The sequence below is a fragment of the Cryptomeria japonica genome, chromosome 6, assembly GCF_030272615.1.
Source record: "Cryptomeria japonica chromosome 6, Sugi_1.0, whole genome shotgun sequence".
NCBI classification, from domain to species: domain Eukaryota; kingdom Viridiplantae; phylum Streptophyta; class Pinopsida; order Cupressales; family Cupressaceae; genus Cryptomeria; species Cryptomeria japonica.
The window spans coordinates 46,227,374-46,244,984 of NC_081410.1; the positions used below are offsets into that span (position 1 = coordinate 46,227,374).

General features: G+C 33.5%; 1 protein-coding gene across 1 annotated transcript; it reads left to right on the forward strand.

The window, feature by feature from the left end:
* Positions 1-1,196: 1,196 nt before the first annotated feature.
* LOC131072159 (purple acid phosphatase 4) lies at positions 1,197-3,731 on the forward strand. The gene is made up of 8 exons (XM_058008236.2): positions 1,197-1,521; positions 1,605-1,793; positions 1,983-2,139; positions 2,244-2,372; positions 2,515-2,645; positions 2,988-3,116; positions 3,203-3,270; positions 3,375-3,731. Exons 1-8 carry the CDS (start codon positions 1,456-1,458, stop codon positions 3,586-3,588), a joined length of 1,083 nt encoding a protein of 360 aa, XP_057864219.2. The 5' UTR covers positions 1,197-1,455; the 3' UTR covers positions 3,589-3,731.
* The last annotated feature ends 13,880 nt before the right edge of the window (positions 3,732-17,611 follow it).

Here is a 17,611-nt window from a genome sequence, read left to right on the forward strand (position 1 = left end):
ATATGAGTAGACAATTAAGTGATTTTGTAAATATTTATAATGCATCTCTTAAAAAAATTATTTTTGTTGGCGTGTTGGTTCTTCTACTGTTTTTGTTTATTTTATTATGGTTGACTTAATTATTAATATTTTCAAATGATTTTTCTATTGGTTCAACTTTATAACATATGAACAAACATTACTTCTGATATTCAAAACATGTACAATCTTTATGAGACTAAATGTGTATGCTTATCTATGGGGTTTAGAGGTCCCCTTCTCTATTGTTGATTGTCTATTTATAGTCCATTTGAATTTTTTTAATTCTCTAAAGTCAATGTGCTATAAAAAAATTTAAGATAGACAAACCTAATTTATCATTAATTATTATTTCAATTTTTTTTTTTTAATATAGATTTCAAATACCAAAACTTCCATAACTAAAGGTCGAGTTCGTGGTTAGAAAAGCGGTCAGCCCCGCTCTAATCTAGGCTCTCCTGCCTAGGGTTGGAGTTGGAGAATGCAGCTTTACATTTTCAATTTCTCATTGTTGTTTTGAAACCCCCCTTTTAATTTTAATATGTATGTATGAAGTATTGTGAAGTAGAGAGGACAAGAGACTGGCTAGAAAGTTTCGGTCCATAGACCTTAAGGACTGATTCTAGTTGAATATTTACTTTTGGATTATCCTGCTAAAAGAAGACTGGTAATGGCAGACAGAAATTCTGCTATTTTTTTTGTGATCTTGCTTATCTTCAATAATATATGAATCCAAGGCTTGGCCGACCAAAAAAAATATATTTAAGATATAACAACGTCTCATTTTTATATAAAAAATTATTCAAATTTAAAAAAAAAAATTGCTTAAATTTAGATATGGAAGAGTTTGGTACAATAGATCGTACATTAGCTATTGAAATTTTGTGGGAGGACCCAATTTAGTTTCAACTATACTTTCAACCCTACTTACCATTCAAAGGAAAAAGTTCAATCGTGCCTAAAGTTCAGTCGTACCTACCATTCAAAGAAAACTGTCCATCAATATAGCAAACAAATTTTATAAAAAGAACAGAAGAAGGGACAAGAGCTTTATTAAAAGTGATTGAAAGGAGATAAAGGCATGAAATGATATTAAATCCCCACAAGGATATGGCAGATGATATTAAAATATATACTAAAATCTGTCACCACCCAATAAGAGAAACCATCCTCATCCCACAACCCACGCCAACCACCATGATTTACTGCTTTCCATTGCTGCAATTATTTGATGATAATCACGAGACCACCAAACCAAATACAGTACAAAATTATGCCGCCTGTCTCATTCAATCCTGATTAGGTGTGAGGTATCAAACAAATGCAAAAGCAAGGCAAAAGAAATGAAAATTATTCCTTGCCTGTCTCTCTTGGACTTTTCTTCAATTCATATCCAATGAATGCCATCAATTATTGGGAGACCAGTTTATAGAGACCATGCCCATGCCTTATTATCACCTGCCCCATTTCTTTCTCTGCATCTTTTCATATTCTTGCATGATGGTAAACACATGCTTTCAGCTTTTATTAGCTAAAAAGTTGTGGACTTCAAGGCTTTGTTTTGAATTTTTGTGTTGTTTTGACAGGATTTGTTCAGAAAACCAGCATGGAGTATTGTTCCAATGCTTCTACTCTGCTTCTGGACCACTGAATCTGATTGTTCTATGCAAGAGGACATCCATTTTGCAAGCAAGACAGGAAGTTCTCTGAACTTTCTTGTTGTTGGGGACTGGGGAAGAAAAGGATTGTTCAATCAGTCCCAAGTTGCTTTTCAGGTTAAGTTTCATTGATTATGTTTTTATTATAGTAAACGCTTTTGATCAGAGTTATGAATAAGAAAAATCAAAGCGTTTCTTCTTACAATAACTTAAATCGATGTGAAACAACCTAATTTTCCATTGATTATATAAGATTTAATAAGTTTAACTGACAATTTTGTGGAAATGGGTTTGATTATGGAGCAGATGGGAAGAATAGGACAGAAGTTGGGGATTGACTTTGTTATTTCCACTGGTGATAACTTTTACGAGAATGGATTGACTGGCACAGAGGACCCAAGTTTTGAACAGTCTTTCTCTGACATCTACACTGCCAAAAGCTTGCAGACTCAATGGTATTCTGGTATGAAATTTGTCTATTATAACAGATAGATTATCAGTAATTTTGGTTTTGGTAAATCAAAGGTTTGAAACATATGAAAACTTCAAATTTGTATTGGTGAACAGTGCTAGGAAACCATGACTACAGGGGAGATGCTTTGGCTCAGCTGAGCCCCATTCTGAGTAGCAGAGACTCTAGATGGTATTGTGAAAGATCCTTCATACTCAAGTATACAATCCACCCATTGTTTAGAGGTACTTGATTATATTGACATAGTAATAAAGCTGTTACAAATTGATTCCATAATTTTTTGTTTACAACTAAATAATGTAAAGGAGATTTCGTGGGATTTTGATTTTGATATGCATTATGTTTTGTGTTGATTTGGTTGTTCAGATTTTGGTTCAGTAGACTTCTTTTTTGTGGACACAAACCCCTTTGTTGACAAATATTGGGAGCCGAGTAAGACTACATATGATTGGAGAGGGGTTCTTCCTAGAGAAAATTATCTCAAGCAACAGTTAGAGGTAAGATTACAGTGATAATAATAACAAAATCTATTTTTAGGCCACAACCTAATTTAGTTGGCAAATTGGCAAATTGTTCTAAGATCAGAATCAAGACAAACATAATTATATATGGGTTTTACATAACAAATTGTCTGTTTTAAGCATGAAATTGCTTTGTAGAGAATGAGGTAACCCATTACATCCTCCCAACAATCTCTGAAATGAAGCCAACCCACACCCAATCTTGCCAATCCACCTCACCTAGACTACTTTCTAAAGAAATAACAATTGTTGTTAAGTTTAAATTAGTCTAGTAATGGTTGTTACATGTATATATGACTAAGGGTGTTTAAAATGCAGGACCTAACAAATGCTTTGGTGGCTTCAAGAGCTACATGGAAAATAGTTATAGGTCACCATGGGATCAGAAGCATTGGATCACATGGGGATACACCTGAACTTGTTCAACATCTGTTGCCAATTTTAGAAGTAATCTAACACTTTTTGTTGAAGTATTATTCTTGGGCCCATTCAAAAAGGCAAGTCCTCATTATTTGTCTTTCTGCTTTTGTAAGGCTTATGGAGTGGACCTGTACATGAATGGGCATGATCATTGCCTTGAACACATTAGCAGCCTCAACAGGTATAATTAATCACTTGACACTAATGAGGCAACTTGTAACACTGCAATACTTTTTTAATAAGCATTCATCTGACTGACATGGGTATTTGATTGTAATGGTGCAGTCCCCTAGAGTTTTTGACAAGTGGGGGAGGATCCAGAGCATGGAGAGGAATCAACAAATCAGCAGACATGAAGGGTGTTCGATTCTTTCATGATGGTCAAGGTTTCATGTCTGTGCAAATCACACCAACATCGTTGCAGGTTAAATTCTATGATGTTGATGGGAATTCCATTCATCATTTGGATTTAATTAAAGACCAGTATATTTCTTATTGACATGTTGATTGAATTATTTCAGCCCAGATTCAACTGGTAATATTTTTTGGGCTGGGTATGAAAACTTTCAATTGATGATTTTTATCAAGCTCGCATCAATGCCTTGAATATCGAAATCACTTGGAGAAATTCTGTTTTCGTTATATTTCTGTCAATTTTCTTTGTAATTTTGTTTCGAGAATTTTTTTGAAAAGTTAAGGCTCGGGTGCAGTCAAACCGACTAGTCTTTAAAAAATATAGTTGGTGACCTTGTCAAGCAATTAACATAATTCCTTTGACATATATATTTATTAATTCTTGTCGGGGTAGGAATATTAATATAATGTTCTTGTCAGATTGGAATTTATTAGTTGGTAATAAATGAAATAATGACTCTGTTAAAATTTAAAATTGTTTCAGCAAATTATAATGTATTTTTGTTAAATTTAGTAAAAAATCAAAATTAATTAGTCTATTATTTTATTGATAATAGTTGTCATTATTATTGTCACTAAAAGAGGGGTAAAAATTTATTCAATCAAAGAAAGAGATACAAAGTCAGAAGGGCCACAAGTCCAGAAGAAAAAAAATTACACAACCCTATTAACATCCACTAAAGTATCCAACACATAAGACATTTCGGAAGCTAACTGTCCATTGTCCACTATATTCCAACCTTGTCTATGATCAGAAGCTCATTTGGCCAAACAATAAGCAACTCCATTCCACTTGAATATGACAAAAAGTAAGAGATTTCAAGAAATCTCACAACCAAAGAATCTGCCTAATCACTATAGCTAAATGTCAACTAACCTCATCTAATTGACACTCATTCAGCAAAGTCACCCCCACATGAGAGTCTGACTCACAAATAATCTGATTCCAAATGAGAACACAACCTACGCTCCACCACATGCAAAATGGCAACAGCCTCCATGAGATTATTGGTATGGTAAACCTTGTAAACAAAGAAAATAAACATAATATATAAGTTATGAAATTTTTAATTTCTTTCATTTTGATTATAAAAAGTTAGCCATGTGAACTTATTGTCATGTCACTTTTTTATTCTATTTATTATCCTATTTGATAAATAAAATTAAAATTATTTAAAGGATTGTGAATCATTGAATGCATTTTTTTGTTATCATATTTCGAAATAAAGGAGGGGTAAAAATTTATTAAAGACCAAAAGAAGTACAAAGAGAGGGCATTACATAGCCCTATCAAGCTCAACTAAGTAAAGCAAATGTTGAGACAAATCAGGGGGTAACTGACCCTTATCCACAACGTTCCAATCATGAATATGATCAGAGGCCCACTTGGTTAAACAATCAACAGTCCCATTCCATTCATGAGGAATATGGGTAAAAGAAACAGACTCTAGAGAAGCACCAAGGTTGAGAATTTGATCAAGAATCAAAGCCAAATGCGAACAAACCCCATCTAAATATTGCCTATTCAACAAGTTGACTACAATTTGAGAGTCAGACTCACATATAATCTTGCGCCATCCCAATTTACTGGCACACTCCAGAGCAAATAAAATAGCCTAAGCCTCCATTAAATTATTAGTATGAAGACCCATATAAACAGAAAATTTAAACTGAGCTTCTCCAAAGTGAAATAAAGAAAATATAAGAGATTGTAATTATTAAAATAATTAATAATAAAACATTGAAGTTTCTATCTATTAGTTTTATTTCTTTAACTCAACAATAAGAAAAGTAATATTTAATAAGAACAATGATAAATATATATTTTTAACCTATTTTATATACATTTGTTTTATAGATTACTCAAGAAATCCTATATCTGTAACATAACTTTTGGTGAATTTGGTTCTTTTATTTTAACTTATAAATATCAATTATAAGTAGAACTTCCAAATTAATATCAATTACAAGTAGAACTTTCAAATTAATATCAATTACAAGTAGAATTTTCAAATTAATTCAACAATTTCATCTTAAACAATATGTATATTTGTACATATAAGAATCAAAAACATATTTTAGCCTTAAAATAAATCAATAATGAGAGATATAGACTCTATTTTTATCTATGTTACATCAAGTTTTGGAAATGAAGATGATAAAGAACAGAGAATGTGTTTCGTTACATTATAGATCTTTAATACATAAAATTAGAATTGAATTGAGAGTTCACATGTGAATCACCAAAAAAAAATGGTTAATTTATTTCATTACCAATGTGCATATATTATATAAAATTTAAAAATTACAACAAAATCCACTAAAAAATTACAAATTTCAACCACAAAATGAAAAACATAAAAAATATGTTCTTGCTACTCATAATCACCATTTGCTAACACTAGATATCAAACTTTGAATTTAAGTCTAAATCATTACCACTATGAAGGATTGCCTCGTTCAATCAAACCTCAACCAAGTCATCATTTGCTTCCTTCTAATCAATGTGTGTGGCGTCTTTATAATCAACATTCCAATGTAACCTTTTTCTATATCAGATTGATCACTTTTATCGAGGTCTAGCCACTAGTCCAGTATAAAACCTCTTAGTAAAGAGGTATCCATTCCACCAAATTCGCTCGATGCACGATCCCAGCCTCATCCCTTATAATGTCGGAGCCTTTACACTTAGCAAGACTTGATTCATGATGGATTCACTTGGAATCATTCAACTTCACCAGTAGACCATTGACCCATTAACCAAAAAATAAATAATTTATTACAAAAATAATTACTTAATTTTTATGGATATTGCAGTAAATGCTAATATAATAGCAAATCGTGTAGTTGAAGACAAAGACCAATGAACAAATATTATATTTATTTTATTGAACAACAAAGCGTATATCATGGAGAATCTAGATATTTAAAAAATGTTTTGTTATGATCATTAATTATTGCATTTTAGTAGTGGTTATTGTTTCACGTTTGTATTGTTGACAGGTCATTGGCCTAACCAACCAATTAAATATTTATTAAACTATTATATGGAATTTCCCCTGTAACATACTAGGGCATATGTGGAATATGTACTAGACGAATAGATAATATACCATTGTCATTTGAGTAATACATTATTCTTCATTAGTAAATGTAATATAAATCACATAAATCTAATTTTTTGATGAATTATTTTTGTAATTGAAGTTTTATTTATTAATAGTTATTTCTATAGTTTATTTTATTGTCGTTTTTTATAATAATTGTGTAATATGTGAGGATTTTAGAAATTACAGAAATTTAGTCTTTTGATGAATTATTTTTATAATTGTTCTTCTCAATGGTATGAAGTTTTATTTATTTATAGTTTGTTTTATTGTTATTTTTTATAACTAGTTATATTGTTACACTTTCTATAATATTCATTGTTTATGTAATATGGTATAAATCATTTTATGCAATTATCATTAAGAACATATCATTATCCTTATCCATCTTTCTTTTTTAAATAGTGACATATATACCACATTCAAATTTATTACCTACAATCTTTTTGTATATTCGTATCACATCTTTCACAGATTTATGTTCCTAATTTGACATACGATTGAATTGAAATTTATTTGCTTCATTTCATTTAGTTAAATTTGAATATCAAATCTATTTGTTAAGTTGTCGCATAACTAATTTAATTTCATCCAATCACTAAATACATTCTTGAAATGGAAGTTAAATAGGATAAGACTGACAAAAAAACTTGGATTAGCCAAAGGAAGTATCTTATAAGCTTATTTTGTAGCTTTTATGGTTGACAATAAACTAATGATCACTCTTCTTTAGTGGGAACTAGGTTTTTAGTTGAACAATGCAAAGACAATGGAGATGAGTTTGTGTCCTAATATAGTGTAGTTGAGAGTCGTGTGTATCGTATGCTTTGTACCAAACCAGACATTGCCCAAACATTACGAGTATTGAGTCATTACGTGGTTAATATTGGATAGGAACATTAAATTGCAATGAAGAGGGTCTTCAAATATGTTTAGGGTACTTCTAAGTATTCCATTTGTTTTCATGGCGATATTTTAGAGGTTTAGCACTCAATGGATATGCAAGGTTATGTGGTTTCAAATTTGGCGAGGAATGTCAACAACAAGAGGATAACCAATGGCTACGTGTTTAGCTTATTTGATGGTGTAGTGATTTGGATGGATAAGCAGCATGTTGTGGGTTTTTTATCTACAACAGAGGTAATAGTATGTGACAACTACTCGTGCATGTAAGGATTTCACTTGAAAAGTAAGATTATGTTTGATTGTAGGGATCTACATTGGAAAGAAATTAGATTTTATTGTGATAATCAAAATTTTATAGGCTTAGTAAAGAACCTAACATTTCATACATGGATGAAGTATATTGATGAACAATATTATTTGCTTCATGATATGGTGTAAGATTGGATTATTAATACCAGTAGATTTCCACAATCCATTAGTATGTATGTATGAGCTTCTAGATTTGATTGTGTGAGCTTTTCTACATCAACATTTCGGATCACACTCTGTGATCCATCAATCACTCTCTCTTTCCACCTCTTCTTATTGTGTTTGGGTCTGCAACATTATCCATTTTCTCCTTGTTCTCTCTACTTCCATCCTAATTATTGATCACAAAGTGCAATTTGAAACGTTGATGCAAAAATGTCACATAATCAAATCCAAAAGCTCATACAGATTGGAGTTTTGTCAAAAAAAATTGATACTTTAGGGAATGTTATGGATGGTTTAACAAAGCCGATTAGTGCAAAGAAGTTCAAGTGGTGTAGTAGGTCTAGGGATCTCTTAGTCCCTAACAAATATTTGATTGTGTTGGTATTCCCTTTGCTCTTGCAAACTATTTGAAAAGTGAAAAGTTGTTAGGAAAGGCATCTCAACCTTGCATACTAATTTTGAGAGCATCAAAATATAATTTTGGAACTATAAAGGTTACTTTTAGCTTAAAAAATTATCGAAATAACTAGAAAAAGTGGGTTAGAATGACATGGATATTTATGAGATCTTCAATTTTTAAAAATGATCTTAATTGGCCCTCTAGGTCCAAAGTTATGGCATCCAAAAGTTGGGCTTCCATATTAGAAATCTAAGAGCATTTATGAAAATATGATAGTTGTCTGAGGGAGTTTCACATGTTCACCAAAATCTAACATGTTATTATGACTATCATAAAATATCTTTGAAGGGTTTAAATAAAACAAATTGGTGTGCCCGAGAAAACGAGGAGCCTGTGAAGCTTCACGAAGGATTTACTAGAGTCGACCTGCGAGGCCCTTAGAACCAGGTTTGCCTCATGATCATGAAATTCTTCACTTTAAAGGGCTAGTTCAAAGTTTATTATATTATCACCTACCCCTACTTAACCATTTTTGAAATCGTGATTTTCTTTCCTTTCTATTTTTCTATTAAATTCTCTTGAAAATCCAGTTAATGATGTTATTAAGATGATCAAATCCCAAGGCCAAAAGCACATCCCTCTTCATCAAGGCCTTATCCTCCACCTTTACAATTTCCACCTATCCCTATTCCCTCCCAAGCAATTGGTGGTCACGAAAGCCCCTTGCTCTAATTCACCCCCGGTTGCCACTATCCTCGATTCCCTTTTCTCTAGCAAGAAGAAATGCCTACACTTCCCAATTGTTGCTAAAATCCTATCCTACCTTGGTTACCCTATCACTCCAACCTAAGACATGGTTGTTGAAGGCCTTTGAGTCCTGAAGCAGTCTGTTATCACCTCCACTGTAAACAAAAAAAGAAATTTTAAGAAACCTTCCTCACTGTCAAAAAAACCCAAGATAACCATTCAGGAGTTTGTCAATGATGCGGAGGTGTAGATGTGTGTGGGAGTGTCAATTGTAGACGCACTAACAAGTTGGCTAGGTGTACGATTGGCAAAATGAAAGGAAACAAACTATTGGATTATGATGAGGAATCGAAGGAGGAAGACACTGCTAACGATGGTGATGTTGTTGAGGATGAGGATGATGTTGTGGATGACATGAAGAAGGACAAGAGTTTGGCTAAGTTCACTAGTGACGGTTCAGCACACAATGATAGTGGTAAAATTGATCCTATGGACTTGACCCAAGAGCCCATGCCAAAGGAAGATGACACTCACTAAGGGGGAATTGTGGGAACATGTGTTGACTACAGGAACACTGTGGAGGATTTGGAGGTGTTGAAGAAGAAAGTATCGGAGATGGAGTAGAAGATGATTAGCATTTCCAGGTTCAGCCTATGTGTGATGCACAGGTTGGCTACCTCCTTGTGCCTGATGCAAAAGGAAGTGTTGAGAAAGGATGTTGAAAAGGAAGGGAAGTATAAGGAGCTTTTGAAGTTCCTCATTGAAGAGTGGAGCAATGCACTCAAGTAGCCACTAGTTGGCCAGTTCTAGTTTTTAGGTCTTGTGTTATATTTTGCTAAGACTTTTAAGTTATTTTGTCATATGTTGTGTGTGATTAGTAAGTGTGTTGTTAGTTGTTAATGTTGTCGATTAGTTGTTAGTGTAAAGGGCCAGCACACTTGTTATGTTGCTTTTAATATCAAAAACAAATTGGAGTGCCCAAGTTGAGAGCATAACTACAACATTTTATAATAGATTCTTATAACAGGTGTAAGAAATGTATTATATTTAGCATGGAGAATATTCTTGGGATTCAATTACCACTTTTGAATGGTATTAGCTCATGGCTTTGTAATTCCTGTTTGGTTAGTTCATGTGTTGGTTTCCCCATTTATTGGGCGCTTAGGATGGAGTTAAAAAAGTATATTTTGTAAGTATTGTTATCATATCGATATTACCCCAAATTTGAGTGTTAGTGCTCTCTCATGTGAAGGATCCTTGATTGGATTGTATTGTACCCAATATTATTGTTGATAAATTTAGTATTTGGATGCTAGACTTTTTCTAAAAGGGTTTTCCTAAGATACATCATTCTGTTATGGCAAATGATTTTATTGAATTATTTCTTTACTTGAAATTATTTTCAGATCGTATATTTTTATTTCTCCTCTTAAATTAGTGTAGGATGAATTTTCATACCTTAGCTTTCCTTTTATTAGTTCGTGTCATGTAAGGGAAAGGTACTTTTATTTTGGTTACAATGATCTTTCATTCACAAGAAATGTAGTTTCATGCCTCTTTTATTAACACAATTGATTTTGAGCAATTAATGTGATTTATAAGTGGATTTGTTCTCCTTATCAAACATTCAGATATTTTCTATTACTTAAATTATTTTAATATATATATTTACAGTATATTCTTAAATAACAACAATTATGGGTTTTATATTTACTTGTGATTTTATTATAATTCAATATTTACAAATAAAAAGATCAATGGTTGTGGAAATAAATATTAATCTCAAATTGTTACAAAAGAATTATCTCAAAGCATATACCAAAACATATCCAACAATACCACTGTTAATATCTTATGTAAATAAATTTTATTAATAAAATAATATTTGACTTCTAACATTCTTCAATTTATAACTTCACCATATTTATGGGTAATTTTTTTTGTATGCTTTTAATTAATAAAAACAACAAATTGGGGTGTTGACTTTTTTCAACCACGGGCCAAAAATAGGCACTTACAGCTTTCTTCAATTTATAACTTTAACATATTTGGGGGTAATTTTTTGGGGTATGTTTTTAATTAATAAAAGCAACAAATTAGGGTGTCAAACCTTTACAATCACAAGCCAAAAGCAAGCACTTATAGCTTTACACAGGCCATTAGCATACCACTTACACCACTATATAGGCCATGAATAGGCCTCTTACAGGTTGTAATCAACCCACATTGATAGTGGGTAGGACTCAAGCCCACAACTTGCGAAAACGTTTTCAAAGAGAAGGAAGGACCTTTCCCCTAACGACTAATAGTAGTCTAAGAAATATTGTCATAAGAGGCACCAATACAAGGGGAAGCATGCATGGACACCCCTATAGAAGGGCATCCTCCACCAAAGGTTGGGGTTGAACAAGGCCAACATGAAGAGTAGGAAGCATGCACCGTGCGAGATGATCTCCAACAAGAACCAATGGGCACAAAGAGGTCGCACCAACAACAAGAGGCTCATCAACAACCTAGGAGGAGGAGTCATCCTAGGAGGATTGTTTGAAAGAGATCTATGTAAATTTGAAAGAGATTTATGTATTTTTTACAAGATTGAATTTTGTTAATCAATCTTTGAACTTCAAATATTGGAATGATGTAGCCTTTTTCTTTATATTTATTTGTTACAATATAATTTTATTTTGCCTTTTTATTTAATTTTTATTTCAATTAATTTTGAAAAAAAAATATTTAAGCGGATAAATTACACACACATCCAATGCATTTAATTGTAAATAAATTTTTTTTTTTTTTTTTTCTGATTCTTGATTATTTATTAGTGGTGAAGTAAATTGAGGTGGTTGTTATCAAGATGTGTACATGAAATTGCAAATGCAAGCTTCTAAAGTCTTTGTTTGTACTTCCTTTTATTGTCCTAGCCTTGTTGAGTTTTATTGTTAACGTTCCTATTTAAATTGTAAGGTGAAATTTTGTGATTTGAATTCTTTAAAATGGCAAACTTTTCTTTTGACACCAACTTCTAGCTTGAACATTGATGATGATGAAGAGACTCATACTTTGTGGTGATGGATGCACAACCCTTACTAGATTGACTTCTATTGATTACCTACTATTTTTTATTTTTTTTAACTTCTAACAACCTTTTCATTAATCACAAGCATCACATTTTTATGAAATTTCCCTTGTTTTTCCTTTTTCATAATCTGATGTATATTTAATTAAAAGTATACACGTTGCTCTTTACAATGAGAGATTGATTTCAGACCAATCTAACCCATATATCTACCTATTGTCTCTAAATTTTCTATCAACTCATGCATTACATCCTTTAAAAATAAGGACTCACAATATAATAACAAAACTTTGTGAGTCATTATCAAGAAAACCTCGAAGAAAGACCTACGAACAAATCAATAAATAAATTGCTATGACTACAATCTAAGACTGTGCGTTTACCTCAATTATTTGTAACCATCTTTATGTTTGCTTAGTTTATCATGATTAGACATTGTAATGGCCACACTTCTTAGGTTTCATTAAAGCATTAAAAGAGTCAAACTGTTGGTGTAATTAATTATTCATCTTGGATATAATTACACTTTACTTAAGTTTACTTAGGTACATGCATAACATAATAGTTTGCATATGAGACACTTTGGGAGATGTGCATACATTGAGAGTCTGTATGTAGGAAAATTTCCATCTTTTATGGTGTGATATTGTTATTACTTTATCATATCCACTTATTCTGGAGTGATAATTCCACCTTTGGTGAGTGATCCACCTCATGTGGAATATTTTACTATTTCTCCTACCTACCATTGCATCTCATTGAGCCACATGTCATCATTGTGTGCTCTCTTGTCTCTTAGTCTTGGGCCTTTATAAGCAAACTCATCTACATTGTATGTAATTCTTGATGATCCAGTTAATCAGTATTTGGCATCTTGATTATAATACAATTTATTCTTATCAAATATATTGTCTCTTTATTGTGCTATTCATTGAGCTCTTGATCTTGGCTATTTTCAACAAGTTCTTACATGGTATCAGAGTCATTGGGGCTTCATTGAGTAGTCATTTTTGGAGAGCTTTTGGAGGTTTCTATTTTTGGATCTGGGGAGTTGCTCATTTTGGAGGCGTCCTATGGTGATTTCGACCTAACCATTGCATCCAAAAGGTCGTTTCCATGAGTTTTGAGTATAAATTTGCCTATATTTGGTGGAAAGTGAATTTTGGGCTTTGGAAAAAAATTTCTAACCTACAAGGCTATACAGTACGGATTTTATTTTATTTTAAATATTAATTAAAAAAAATCTGCGAATATATATTGTAAATCTTATTTGTTTTTTCAATTTGCAATTTTTGTAGGAGTCGTACCCTATGTTATTGCAGGGTTGTACTCCCACCTGCATCCACCACTACGGCTTCTCCTTCTGGCACCTCCCGCTCACCTCCGAGCTGTGTTCCACCCGCTGTCGAATCTCCCTCCCGACGTTGCCTCCTCCGATAGTCGCTTCTGTGTTCCGGCAAGGACATTCTATTTTTGGTGACAGGTCATTCGCCTAATTCGACTAGTCAATAGGAAAACTCAACATTCGACGCAGATCTATCGTACACACAATCAACTACCACGTGGACGGACATGTCACCGTTTGTATTGCCACCTCATTGCTCAGTCATCCATACGGTTTTACCACATCACAATGTCACGTAAGCAGCCCATACTACCACGTAGGTACCAAATCAGTCGATCTGTACCTGCCACGTATCTTGTTTGTACGCCACATCAGTTGTACATGCTAATCGAATTTGGCCACGTCATCTTTTTCGTACTATACGAACAACCTAGTAGAGGGGTCCGATGACCAGATGACGGGAAGATGACCGTCAATTTTAATGTCATGAAGTGATGACATCAGTCTGCATCAACACCTTTTGCAGTCTGACTTCAAAAGGCCATAACTTGCTCATTTTAGCTCTCTTTTTTGTGCAATTTTTTTTTATTTGTACTAATTTTCCGTTCTCTTTGCAGTGGTGGGGGAATTTATTGATTTTGATGGGCACATTTTTCACAATTTGCAGTTTTTGATATTGTACTTGTCCAATCCTCAATTTTGCAACTTTAGAGGCTTTGTTTGGAGTCATATGACCTCCTTTTCCGGCTTCGTTTGTTTTGAAAGTGCATGATTTTTCGTCTACTTTCATAATCTGTCATCAATTTGTAGTGATTTTGACTACAAATTGTATTTTCAATATTTGCTCATTTTTTGGCCTATTTGGTACTTGTATTTTGCTTGGATCTCAGTTTAGATCACTTGCAGTATTCCACCTTGCCTTGTTCTATAAGTGGTCATTGTACATGCACTAAATATAAAATGTCAAATCATCATTTTGGGGGGGGTTCTTTGATTGAGTCATTTTGGGGGGGTGTCTTGTGTGATTGTGCCTCTTTCTATCTTGTGTTTTTTTTCATTTTGGTGTAATGGGTTCTCCTAAATTTCCACCTTGAACTCCACATAATTATGCATCATGGAAAATTAAAGCATGGAGTAAACTGGTGGAAAAAGGACTCACTCATTATGTAAATGGAACTATAACAACACCACCTAATCATAATGTTGAAGTTGAATGGCTCACTAAAAATCGTATGGCACTTGGAACTTTGAGAATGTATGTATCAAATGACCTCATTTTTCACATTGATAAGTGTAATACAGTTAAAGAGGCTTGGGATATTTATGCCAAATTGTATAGTCATGTTGATGAGATTAGAGGCTACAAGTTTGATAGTGAGCTCACAACATTGGATCCCAAGGATTTTGATACAATCCAAGATTATGTAACAAAAGCAAATGAGCTAAGAGCAAAGCTTAAGGATTGTGGCATTGACAAAAAGGATGCTCAATTGGTTTACAACTTGTTGGACAAGCTTCCATCAGAGTATGCAGTCTTTGTTTCTAGCTTTCACACCCATCGGTTGGCTCAAACTGCCTCCTACACTCCACCATCTTTTGATGCATTCACAGAGATGTTGATTCTTGAGCAATCTAAGTTGACGAAGATAGAGATTCTCAAATCTTCAAAGTCACAAGCTTTAGTGGCTAATAAAGGGAATCAAAGCAATCAAGGAAAAGGCAAGAACCAAAAGCAACTTAAGCCTAAGCGACAACAAGATGGAGCACAATCATCCTCTCTACAACAAGGTAATTCATTTTGTATACATCAGGGAGATGGCTTGTAGATTTAGGGGCTTCTCATCATATGGCATCTTCGCAGTCTATGTTCTCTTCATTTGAGCCTTGCACCATGCCACAGATTTTGATGGGCAATCATACATACATGGATGTGATTGTGAAAGGATCTATTGCCATTGGGGATAAATCCTTCAATGATGTGTTCTGTGTACCCCATTTGACAAACAATCTTCTTTCCATCTATCAAATCACTCATGGGCAACAAGGAAAACTGTGGAGTTCACACCTGATTCTGTTATCATTAGAGACTTCGAGACTAGAGCTATCATTGTGACTTGGGTGGTTGATCTCCTTTTCACATTTTGGTCATATTGATGAAGTTGATTTTTCATATGTTGATGATTTGGATATCAAGGAGAACTTTGGGTACTTGAACTTGGGGATTCTCACATGTGACCCTACTCTTGAGCCTTACATTTCATCTCCTCTTGATATCACATCACCTGTTGCACCAAATAATGCAGATGATGCGACAGTTTTGCCTTCTTGTGATTCAGTGCAGCAGGATATTCCATGTCTCCCAGCTTTAGTTCATTGGGATGACTACTTGATTGACATTGCAAGTTTGTTTGTGAAGTCCTACATTTCAAATTTGGGAGACATCGTTGATGATATTCATCTTCTCTTTGATGAAGATGATCCTTCTTCTATTGTTGTGAGGAAACACCCTGACCCTCTTTTTCATTCTCTACATGTTCAATCTTTCGAGGTTGACATGATTGTGGATTCTTATGTACAACAGTTGGAGGAGGTCTCTTTATCTTCCCTCCATGATTGAAGAGACTTCATGGATACACCTTTGATTTTGTTTCTTCCCAAAGGGAGAAACGTTGTTCGGCGATCATAGAGCAATTTCTTCATTTGGTTTCAAGCTTCTACCATCGGTGCAAATTCTACATTGAGTGGGAGCTACTTGGTCTCTCTTCTTCTCTCATATGGGTGGGAGGTTTCCTCACATGGGATTTTGTCGATCTCATACTTCTTTGAAAGTTCCTTTGTATATAGTTTTCATCCCTCTTTTTGAGGAGGGTTTTTTCCCATTCGATTTTTCTCTCTTTCCCCACTTTATGGGAGATTGCATTTGCATTTGTACATGGGTACCTAACATGGCCTTGTAGCCAGGACCCATATTGCATTGCTTAGTTGCATTGTAGACTTAAGTGCATTCCCTAAGTTGCACTTAAGGGGAGGTGTTGGTGTAATTAATTATTTATCTTGGATATAATTACACTTTACTCTAGTACATGCATAATAAAGTAGTTTGCTTATGAGACACTTAGGAAGATGTGCATACATTGAGAGTGTGTATGTAGAAGAATTTCCACCTTTTATGGTGTGATATTGTTATTACTTTATCATATCTACTTATTGTAGAATGATAATTCCACCTTTGGTGAGTGATCCACTTCATGTGAAATATTTTACTATTTCTTCTACCTACCCTTACCTACCCTTGCATCTCATTGAGCCACATGTCATCATCGTGTGTTCTCTTGTCTCTTAGCCTTATCTTTATAAGCAAGCTCATCTACATTGTATGTAATTCTCAATCATCTAATTGATTAATATTTTGCATCTTGATTATAATACAATTTATTCTCATCAAATATTGTCTCTCTATTGTGCTATTTATTGAACTCTTGATCTTGATTATTTTCAACAAATTCTTACACAAACCTTCAGGAATTTTTCATTTGACAATCAAATGTAATTAAAATCCAACTTGCTTAAGAATGAAATTTTTGTGTGAAGAAAACCGATCTAGACTCTCCCTGCCCCCAAGATGCAATCATTGAGTTTCATATCCATACCAATGATCGGTATCAATTCACTTACTGAACATTATTACATTGAAAATTATTTAGTTATATGAACTGAAGTAGATATTATCATCATTTATGATTCTCATTGAATCATATCACATCAAATGTTGTTCACAAATTTAGAAAGAAGAAACTAAATGGGTCTATCAATAATTTTACATAGAAAACAACTCTACAAGGCTAAATCAATTCATCTACATATTGCATCTACGACTTCCTCATCTCGCACACATTTTTATAAAGTCCATGAATGGCATAAATTTAATCTGATAAATCTATCAAGACAACTTGTCCCTGACTCTCCTTTGCTTTCTTTTCCATAGCTGCCACCTAAACACATTAACAGAATAACAGAGCATGATCACTCAAAATTGCACTCTTATCAATTTAC